The 10,134-nt window shown below is 43.9% G+C and overlaps 1 protein-coding gene across 1 annotated transcript in view; it reads right to left on the minus strand.

Annotated features, from left to right (window-relative positions):
• The window catches only part of RNLS (renalase, FAD dependent amine oxidase), a 68,057-nt gene that overhangs the window by 55,573 nt on the left and 2,350 nt on the right, over window positions 1–10,134 (minus strand). The window contains exons 2-3 of the mRNA XM_010714206.2: window positions 9,935–10,132; window positions 9,073–9,231 (exon numbers count right to left, since the gene is read on the minus strand). Of these exons, the coding sequence (XP_010712508.1) occupies window positions 9,073–9,231; window positions 9,935–10,132 (357 nt within the window). The remainder of the gene's footprint in view (window positions 1–9,072; window positions 9,232–9,934; window positions 10,133–10,134) is intronic.

Raw genomic sequence — 10,134 nt, forward strand, 5'->3', positions numbered from 1 at the left:
AAAAGAAAAAAAAAGAAAAAAAAAAGTGTTCCCTGAGATGGAAGGCATTACCTGAGCTGCAGAAAGCAGAGGGCAGGTAATAGCTGAGGCCACTTTAAATGCAGATAATGTGGTCACAACAGCAGCTGAACAGACAGTGGTGCACTGCTTCTCATTTGTTCCACCAAAACGGGGACTTCACAGCAGAGGAGAGCCATGATGTATCCTGCTGCATCCTGCAACTGCTCTCCTGTTGCAGGGGTGGAGGGTTTCATAGCAGAGTAAGATGTCCCACATCTCTGTAAGAGCACTGTTAAGCCAAACAACTGCTGCCTCACACCCCCATCAGTGTTCTACCTGATTTCACCAATGCTGAGCCTTCCAATACAAGAACCTCAGCCAGTACTAGGATGCAACTATTTCAAAGGAGTGACCCGTTTTTAAAAGACCACATTAATAACAACAACCACTCTCACACAAAATTAATAACACTTGTATTTCCAGAAAGCACAAATATTTGCATGGTGTGACCTCAGCTCCTAGGTCCAACAGGTAACTAACCCTTCAGCGTACATGTTTATGTTGGACATTTTAGATTTGTTAGGCAAGAAGAGTAAACTCAAAGTCTGGATAAGGCCTGCTAAGATTGCTTGGAAATGGAACTACAAAACTGAGAATTTATCATAAGCCTGTCCAAAAATAAACATATATATAAAGTACTCGAGCAAGAACTTGGGAGCCATGAAAAGCTATGAAAGTTTTGCTTTCCTAATTCGCATTACATACTCTCTAAGTAAATAGTCCTATTTTACTCATATCTTCTCATCAGCTTGTATTATTTAAAACATGTGGGACATTCAGACAGATGAAAAAAATAGGTCAGGCTCAAAACAAAAGCCACAACATTCCTTTTTGTTAGCAGATTAAACATGCAGAACTGTAATTTTAAATTCCAAGTAAAAGCAACTTAATGAAAACATCACTAATGCAAAAATAGAAGCTACTTGGGATTGTTGTGATCTTTAATTGCCATACTGCCAAGCACCTTAAAGAAAACAGAACTTATAAGTAAGTTTGTCAGTCTCATTTGAGAATACATTAAAAAAAGGCCACACTGATTAGTGACCAGGTGGGAATTTGTATGAAAATCTAGGATTCTAAAAGAAGATTACAACTGGAAGACCTTGTCTGAAATACTACTGCGTGGTAAGTATTTGTAAAATCTCATCTTCTCACTTTCAAGGATTGAGCTTTTAAGCAAATATAGTCCTTCTTGACACTGAATTTACATTACAAAACTCAGAAACACATATATTCATCTTCCTTTTAACTTCTGCATAGCCACAGTAATTATTGCCAAAATATGTAAAATCCAAATACAAGTTAAGTGCACTAAATATAGTCACACAAACTGAAAGTCCTAAAAATCATTTGACTGCTGCCACCTAACGTTGTTCCAAACACGTTGCAAGGAGATAACCATTTTCTGCTGCCTCAGTCTAAAGCTCAGGAAGGCACCAACTCTTTACATACTATGTGCTCTGTAAAGAACAAGAAAATGAAGATGTAGATGTTTGTTTTTTTTTCTTGTGACTGCTTTTGTTTGGTGATTCTACTGTAAATTCAAGTAAGCACAGGACAGAAACACACAGTTTCTGGACAAAAACCAACTAAAGCAAATCAGAGATGCGCAGTGGCATAACAATGAGCATTTTAGAGCCTATCAATTCAGGCATTACCACTGCAAGATATTTCAAAGTTTAAGACTTCCAGTAGCAATGTTATTAATTCTGTCTTTACTATTTCTAAATACATAGCTGATGCATCCGTTTAGGAACACTAGCCGTACAGAGAATGAATAAAGACTGAAAATGAAGATAAAGATGAATAAATCTAAAAAGATTGACCATAGCAAGTCACTCTCTTCTCTGTCCCTTTTCATTTAAAAACTGATAAATCCTGGATCAATTTCAAGAATACAAACAGAGCAATACAAGTAAACAAAACAAAATACATATATACACACACATATAAAAGTATATATAAATAAAGGGTTTGTACAGACGCACACTTCTCCACTAATCAGAGCTATCACAGCTTTGCTGTCTTTCTATGGACACCACAGGGCCTCAATGTCCTTCTTGTAGCAAAGGGCCCAATACTGAACACGATACAGGGTGTTGATCACCTTCTTTGTCCTGCTGGCTACGCTATGTCTCATACAAGCCAAGATGCCACCAAGATGCCATTGGCCTTCTTGGCCACACTGCTGGCTCACATTCAGCTGAGACCAAGGAACACCCTCAGTTTCTTTTCCTCTGCACAGCCTTCCAGCCACACTGCCCCAAGCCTGCAGCGCTGCACGGCACTGTTGCGGCCCAAGTGCAGTACGCAGCTCTTGATCTTGTTGAACTTCATCCCGTTTGCCTCAGCCCAGTGATGCAGCCTGTACAGATCCCTCTGTAGGGCCTTCCTACCCCCGGGCAGATTGACACTTCCTGACAGCTTGCTGCAAACTTACTGAGGGTGCACTCAATTTCCTCATCCAGATCATCAATAAAGATATTAATCAGGATAGGCTCCAATACCAACTCCTGGGGAACACCATTCATGACCAGTCACCAGTAGTGGTCTCCCCTAAGCCTCTTCTACAGACTAAACATTCACCACTACTCTCCAGGCTCAACCAACCAGCCAGTTCTTTACCCAGCAAAAAGCATACCTATCCAAGCCACAGGATGCCAGCTGTTACAGGAGAATACTGTGGGAGGCAGACTTAAAGGCTTTACTAAAGACTCGACAGACTTTGTCAAAAGCCTTTCCTTCATCCACCAGGCAAGTGACTTGATCATAGAAGATGAGAACCTGCGTTTCATGAACCCATGCTTGCTGGGCCTGATCCTCTGGCTGTCCTGCACCTGCCACGTGATCACTCTCAAGACAATCTGTTTATTAACCATCCCCAACAGTAAAGTCAGGATGATAGGCCTGTGGTTCCCTGGGTACTCCTTACAACCCGTCTTGTAGATGGGAGTCACTGGCAAGCCTCCAATCTTCCAGGACCTCTCCCATTCACCAGGAATGCTGACAGACAGTGGAAAGCAGCTTAGCAGTCACATCCATCAGTTCCCTCAGCATCCTCAGGTGGATCCCATCTGGCCCCATGGACCTGTGGCAGTCCAGGTGGAGTAGTACTTCTGTTTCCACCTGAATCACAGGGGATTTGTTCTGCTCCTACCCTAGACTTCCAGGTCAGGAGGCTGTGTACCCTAAGGATGACTGGCCTGACAAAGTGTATTGAAGGCACTGAGAATGTCAGCTTTTTTCTTATCATGTGAACACATTCCCCACCACATCCAGGAAAGGATGGAGATTCTACTTAGCCTTCCTCTTACTGTCAATGTATTTGTAAAAACATTTTTTGTTGTCTTTTACTACAGTACCCAAGTTGACCTCATGCTGGCTTTAACCTTTCTAATTTTCTCCTGCATATCATAGGAACTTCCTTGTGCTCTCCTCGAGTTGCCTGTTCCTCTTTCCATAGGAGGTAAACTCTCTTCTTCTCCTGGAGTCTCAGCAAAAGCTCCCTGTTCAGCCATGCCAGTCTTCTTCCTTTCTGGCTCATCTTACAGCACATGTGGACAGCCTGCTCCTGCTCCTTTGAAATTTCCTTCTTGAGAAGTGTCCATCCTTCCTGGACCCCTCTGCCCTGACTCCAAAGGGACCCTCCCTATCAGTGTACTGAACAGTTCCAAGTCTGTCCTCCAGAAGCCCAAAGCAGCAGTTTTGCTGACCTTCCTTCTGACTTCACCAAGAATTGAGAGCTCTATCATTTTGTGGTTGCTCTGCTCAAGACAGCTCCTAATGACCACATCTGTCAGTCCTGTTTGGGAACAGCAGGTGTAGAGGGCATCCCTCCCTGTAGGCTCTCTTACCAGCTGTGCCAGTAGGATAGCTTCCACACACTCAAGAAACTTGCTTGACTGCTTCCTCTGTGCTGTACTGTATTTCCAGCATGTACCAGGGAAGCTGGAAGTTCTCTATGAGAAAAAGGACTGGCAAATGCATGACTTCTGCCAGTTGTTCATAGAATGCCTGGTCTGTCTCTTCATCCTGGTTAGGTAGTCTATAACAGACTCCCACCAGTATGTCAGAGTTGCTGGCCTTTCTCCAATCCTTACCCATAGATACTTGACCTTATAATTGCCAGCCTCAAGCTCAACACTGAAACACTCTCTAAGGTAGCAAGCCAAGCCATCACCCCTCCTTCCTTCCCTATCCCTTCTGAAGAGCTTGTAGCCATCCACTGCAGCGCTCCAGCCATGGGAGTGATCTTTATCATGTTTCAGTAATGACAATTAAGTCATAGTTTGTCTGCCACACGACAGTTTCCAAGTTCTCCTGCTTACTGCCCATGCTGCATGCAGTGGTGTAGATGCGCTTCAGCTGAGCAGCTGGCCTCACCCCCCCAACCCTGGCTTTCTTCCCTTTGCTCATCTCTAGCAAACCTGGTTTTATCTCCTTCCCCTTTTATATCTAATTTAAGGCTCTCTCAAGGAGCTCTGCCAGCTCCTGGGCTAGGAGTTGTTTCCACCTTTGAGACAGTTGGGACCCATCTGCAGCCATAAGGATAGGTGCCAAGTAAACTGCTCCATGGTTGAAAAAGCCAAAATTCCTGTGATGGCACCAGCCTCATAGCCATGTATTTACTAGCTGAGTTTTCCTGATCCATTCAATATCCCTCCCTGGCACTGAAGGGATAGAGGAAAACACCATCTCTGTTCTGCCCTGTCAGCTAACTACCCCAATCCTGCTGAAGTCCCTTTTGATAGCGCTCATGCTTCTTCAGCAACTTCACTGCTGCCAGACTGAACTATCAGCAAAGGATAACAATCATAGGGGTGAATCAGGCCAGGAAGTTTTCACTTAACTGCAAATACAGGAGTCCAATTTTTCAGGATGCATCTCTGAAAACAATAGCACACATGTCCAAACTGCATTCCTATTAAAAAAATATACTACATGCGTTTAAGGAGATCATTTGCAGGACCACTGATTAAAAACACAATAGTCCAACACTTCAATGTGCTCAAGTAGGGGAGGAATACTGATGTTAGAAAGTTAGCCATCACACTTGTACAGCAAACTGTTAAATTTCTGCAAGGGAAGAATTACCACTTTGCTTGCTCATGTGAATACTCAAGCTTGTAAAGCAAAGGCAGAGAGAAGGAGAGGAAGGGGGAGAAAGACAGAAGACTTGTTGAGTTGCCTTGGATAAGTTAGTCCTACGGTTACAAAGAAGTTAAGAAAAGGATGCTGCAAAAAATGTCTGACAGTTCCAGCAACCCAGGAGCAAGTGAAATGAACCGTTCATCTTAATTACATCTTCAGGGGACCTGGCTCCTTTTGTGGACAGACAAGAATTCAATTATCCAGGAAAAAAAAAGGCATGCCAATGTTTTAAAAGTGGACAGAAATACACAGCTGGCACATGCTTGGAAGTCTTCTGCTTCCACTGGTTTCTATTACATTTTATGAGCTTTTTTTTTTTCCTCTATGCTACCATTATTTCAAAATGTTTTAATGCAGTTTCAACCAATGAAGAACCCCAGTACCCACAAAGTCATACAATACACATATATCACAGTCCCCATCTGCATGGGAATTAAATGTGTATTTGTATGGGGCTGCTGGATCACGGCCTGAACCTCTGATTGATCACCTGAGGCGAGCAATGAGTCAGCCATGGGAACACAGCTGAAGGCTGTGCTTCCTGTGCTGCAGGAAGGGGTGGAGCCTGGCTGCACCTCTCCTAGAGCCATTTAAGAGCTGACTGCCAGTGGGGAAGGATCTCTCTGGGGATCTGCTCCATCGGAGTTCATCTCGTGAGCCCAGGACAGGGTGAGTGACTTTCTCTCATTAGTCCAATAAAAATTATATTAGCCAAGCTCCTGGATATATATATATACACACCATCTGTATAGCCATTGATTTATCGGTATTAAATCCAGTTAATTTCAGAATTTTAATCTTTTGTGTAGTTATGTAAATTGGAAATTCTCTTCAAGATACCAATAAACGTGTAATTATTCCACTAGAACAGCCTATTTGCTCCGGTACTTTCACTTGCTGCTTTTACAAGTGAAGAATGAAGCCTTTACCAGAGTACTTTCCTCCAGACATTGCTCTCAAAGCGCACATAGGTACCAAGTCTGTAATTTAAATGCATATATTTTTACCTTCCTGTATTATCATTTAACACTTGTTTAGTTCAACTCAAATAGTTTTAATGACGAACATTAAGAAAGTAAAGGTACTACTATCATATACAAAATGAAAAAGCAGGAGAAATAAGGTTTCAGGGCAACAGTTCTCCTTTGCAAAGGAACCTGAACTTATCAGGACTGAAGCAAAGCATGTGCTTTTCCAAACTAAGACACTTCATGATATCTCTGCAGGGAAATGTTACTGAATGAGGTGGGTGCCCTGGAAGTCACTAAGGAGGTGAAGTTACTGCATACCTTCTTTGCTACAGTCTTCACTGCTAAGACTGCCTCTGAGGCACACCAGACCCTGGAGGTAAGAGAGAGAGTCTGGAGAAAGGAAGACTTTCCCTTGTTCAACAAGGATCTGGTCAAAGATCATCCTCAACGCATACAAATCCATGGGCCCCAATGGGATGCACTCACAACTTCTGAGGGAGCTGGCAGAGGTGACTGCCAAATCACTCTCTATCACGTATGAAAAGTCATGGAGAAAGGAAAGGTGCCTGAGGACTGGAGGAAAGCCAGAATCATTCCAGCCTTCAGAAAGGACAAGAAGAATGAGCAGGGAAATCCCAGGCTTATCAATCTCACCTCTGTACCATGGAAGGTGATGGAGCAACTTATTCTGGATGTCATCTCCAAGCAAGTGGGGAAAAAAAGGTTACCAGCAGTAATCAACATGGATTTAGCAAGGGGAAAATCATGCTCAACCAACTTGGTAGTTTTCTGTGATGTCACAACCAGCTAGGTAGGTAAGGGGAAAGCAGTAGATGTTTTGTACCTTGACTTCAGCAAGGCTTCTGACACTGTCTCCCATAACTTTCTCATAACTAAGCTTAAGGAATGTGGGACAGATGAGTGGAGAGTGAGGTGGATTGAGAACCATCTGACAGACATAGTAAAAAGTGTCATGATCAGTTGTAGACTAGTTGGAGGCATGTAACTAGCAGTTCCCCAGAGGTCAGCACTAGGTTCCATTTCATTTAAGATCTTCATCTATTATCTGAATGAAGGGACAGAGCATACCCTTAGCAAGTTTGCTGATGTTGCAAAACTGGAAGGAACGGCCGACCCAACAGAAGCCTGTGCTGCTATTCAGCAAGACCTGGACAGACTGGAGAGCTGAGCAGAGAGGAAGCTTATGAGGTTCAACAAGGGCAAAGGCAGAGTAACCTGGGGAGGGATAACACATCTACACAGGTTCTATAGGAGGTTAGGATCTATACAGGTTAGGGACTGAGAAGAATTTGCATGTTCTGGTGAACAATAGGTTGACCACAAGCTTAGCAGTGTGCCCTTGTGGCCATGGTATCATGGGGTACATTAAGAGTGTGGCCAGTAGGTCAAGGGACATTATCCATCCCCTCTACTCTGCCTGGTGAGGAGTATATCTGGAGGAGTATATCTGGAGTACTCTGTCCAGTTCTGGGCTCCTCAGTTCAAGAAAGACAGGGAACTGCTGGAAAGAGTCCAGCAGAAGGTCACAAAGATGATTAGGGGCCTTGAGCACCTCCCTTATGAGAAAAGGCTTGGGACTGTTCAGTCTGGACAAGACTGAGTGGGAATCTCATCAACGCCTATTAAAATCTAAAGCGCAGGAGTCAAATGGATGAGATCAAACTGTTTTCAGTGGTGCCAAGTGACAGGACAAGAGACAATGGCCGCAAACTGGTACGTAGAAAGTTCCATCTGAACATGAGAAACAACTCCTAAACTGTAGTGACAGAGCACTGGAACAAGCTGCCACAAAGGCTGTGGGGTGTCCTTCTCAGGAGATATTCAAAGCCCACCTGGATTCTTTTCTGAGTGACCTGCTGTAGGGAACCTGCTTTAGCAGGGGGGTTGGACTAGATGGTTTCCAGAGGTCTCTTCCAACTCCTACAATTGTGATTTTTGTGAAAGAAAGTTTTTCCCTTGGAAAAAGGCTGTACAATGCTTTCCAGCTAATGCAAGCTATGCATACTGCTCGAGTGCATGCTTTCGGCTTGGCCATCCTAATCTTTTGCAGCTAGTGAGGAGGAGACACATTACGGACAGACACAAGTTTAAATGAGTTAAAACCCAAGAAACAGCAGGACATGAGGAGCCAAGGTCAGCTCTTTGTCTTCAGGGCACCAGGGTAGCTGCTACAGATCAAAGAGCTGGAAACCCACTGACTTTACAGTGTCTACTTCAGAAGCCAGCAGAAAAGATGCAACAAGCCCTGTGACACCAATGCCAACTCACAACAAAGCCACAAGGCTGATCCCAGATGCTGCAAGCACAGTCAAAGAGCATTTATAAGCCAGATGCAATATGTTGTTGGTACAGAACAGCAGCTATCTTGATAAATTCACATGTGGCTCTCCGAGAGCTTGGCTACACTTCCTGGCTTCCACAGAGCATCAGCACTTAGAGGTGGATCCAGAGCTCTGCCCAGTAAATCCTCACTGGGGCCATTCTGCAAGCATGTCTTGACTTGGAAAGTCTCACAGCAAACACATCAAGTCCACTTTAAACACATTTACTCTAGTTAATCACTGAAGGATAATTGAGATTTGATAATGTTTGGGGAATACAACCCCCAGGGGGCAGCCAAAAACAGTAAACAAGCTGGAAGGAATGAGAAGTTTTCAACTTCTAAACTTGGGACAAAAGAGATCTGCTCCCAGCTTTTTCCCTCCTTATAGGACATACAAGTTTAGTCACATTGCATGCCCATACAGCCTTGAAATCACCTGTCTTCCATCAGTTTCATATTCATCCTATCTGAGTGCTTTTTTGCTACGCAAGATACTCAAACCACCATTTTAGGCTAAATGCCTACAGTTTTGAGGTATACACTTACTGTTTACAATGTCACCCTGCAGCTGAAGGATTTGTGGAACGGGCATTGTGAGAATGACTACATCAAACAGTTCTGGTGATCCCATTTTGCTGGTGACTGCCCACTTCCCATCTTGGAGAGAGATATGAGTTACATGGCGTTCGTAGAAGACATCTGCACCTGGTTTGAAAAAATTAATTACATATAACTGAATGTCATGTAGAAAATGCACAGTAGTTTCTCTTAGTAACTGGATGGCCTACTAGCTGCCAAGCACACAAACCATCTGTGTGCAAAATCTCACAAATCAGGCTGAATTGGTTTAACAGTAAAGATATTACACTAAAAAGCAGATCCAGAGAGGTTGTAGAGTCTCCTTCTCTGGAGATATTCAAAACCCAGCTAGACACCATCGGGTGTGACTTACTCCAGGGAACCTGCTTTAGCAGAGAGTCCCTTCCAACCCTTATGGTTCCATGATCCTCATCACCTGGAAAGTTCTTATCAGCCTTGCTCTAGGGCTGGCACTCCTCTGACTCCTTACTGATGTGATTCATCTCCATAAGTGGATGGGAAACTGCCAGGTTGATTTCCTGTGACTTCAGTGGGCCGAACCTACACAGGGTGGAATCAAGTGGGCACGGGACATGGGGCAAGGAGTCCTGCAGACCTTCTATATGTAGCATTCTTCACATCTAAGTCAGCAAAGCGCCTGACAGATGTGGAAATGTGCAACGCTCACTGTTCTGTTTATACATTTCAGTAACTCCAAGATGCATAAAAACAAACAAGGAGCTACCTTTCACATTTAAGTCACCAGTTAGACCATTCAGGAACGCAGTAATTAAAAGACTTAATTGACACAAAGGCATTTAACCATTACCGGACTGCTGCAAATAGTACTTGACAATGGAGGAGATGCCCTGAGGCGCCACGTAGTCACAGCTGCCCTCTTTCTCCACCAATCCCTCAATGCGCGCAGACAGCGGCTCCAGGATGCCACGAGACAGGAGCTCCTCGTAGAAACTTGACAGGAGAAAAGCAGAGGGATGCAGACGCGCCGCGTGAAGCCCACCGCCAGCT

Source organism: Meleagris gallopavo, chromosome 8, assembly GCF_000146605.3.
Source record: "Meleagris gallopavo isolate NT-WF06-2002-E0010 breed Aviagen turkey brand Nicholas breeding stock chromosome 8, Turkey_5.1, whole genome shotgun sequence".
Classification (NCBI taxonomy): domain Eukaryota; kingdom Metazoa; phylum Chordata; class Aves; order Galliformes; family Phasianidae; genus Meleagris; species Meleagris gallopavo.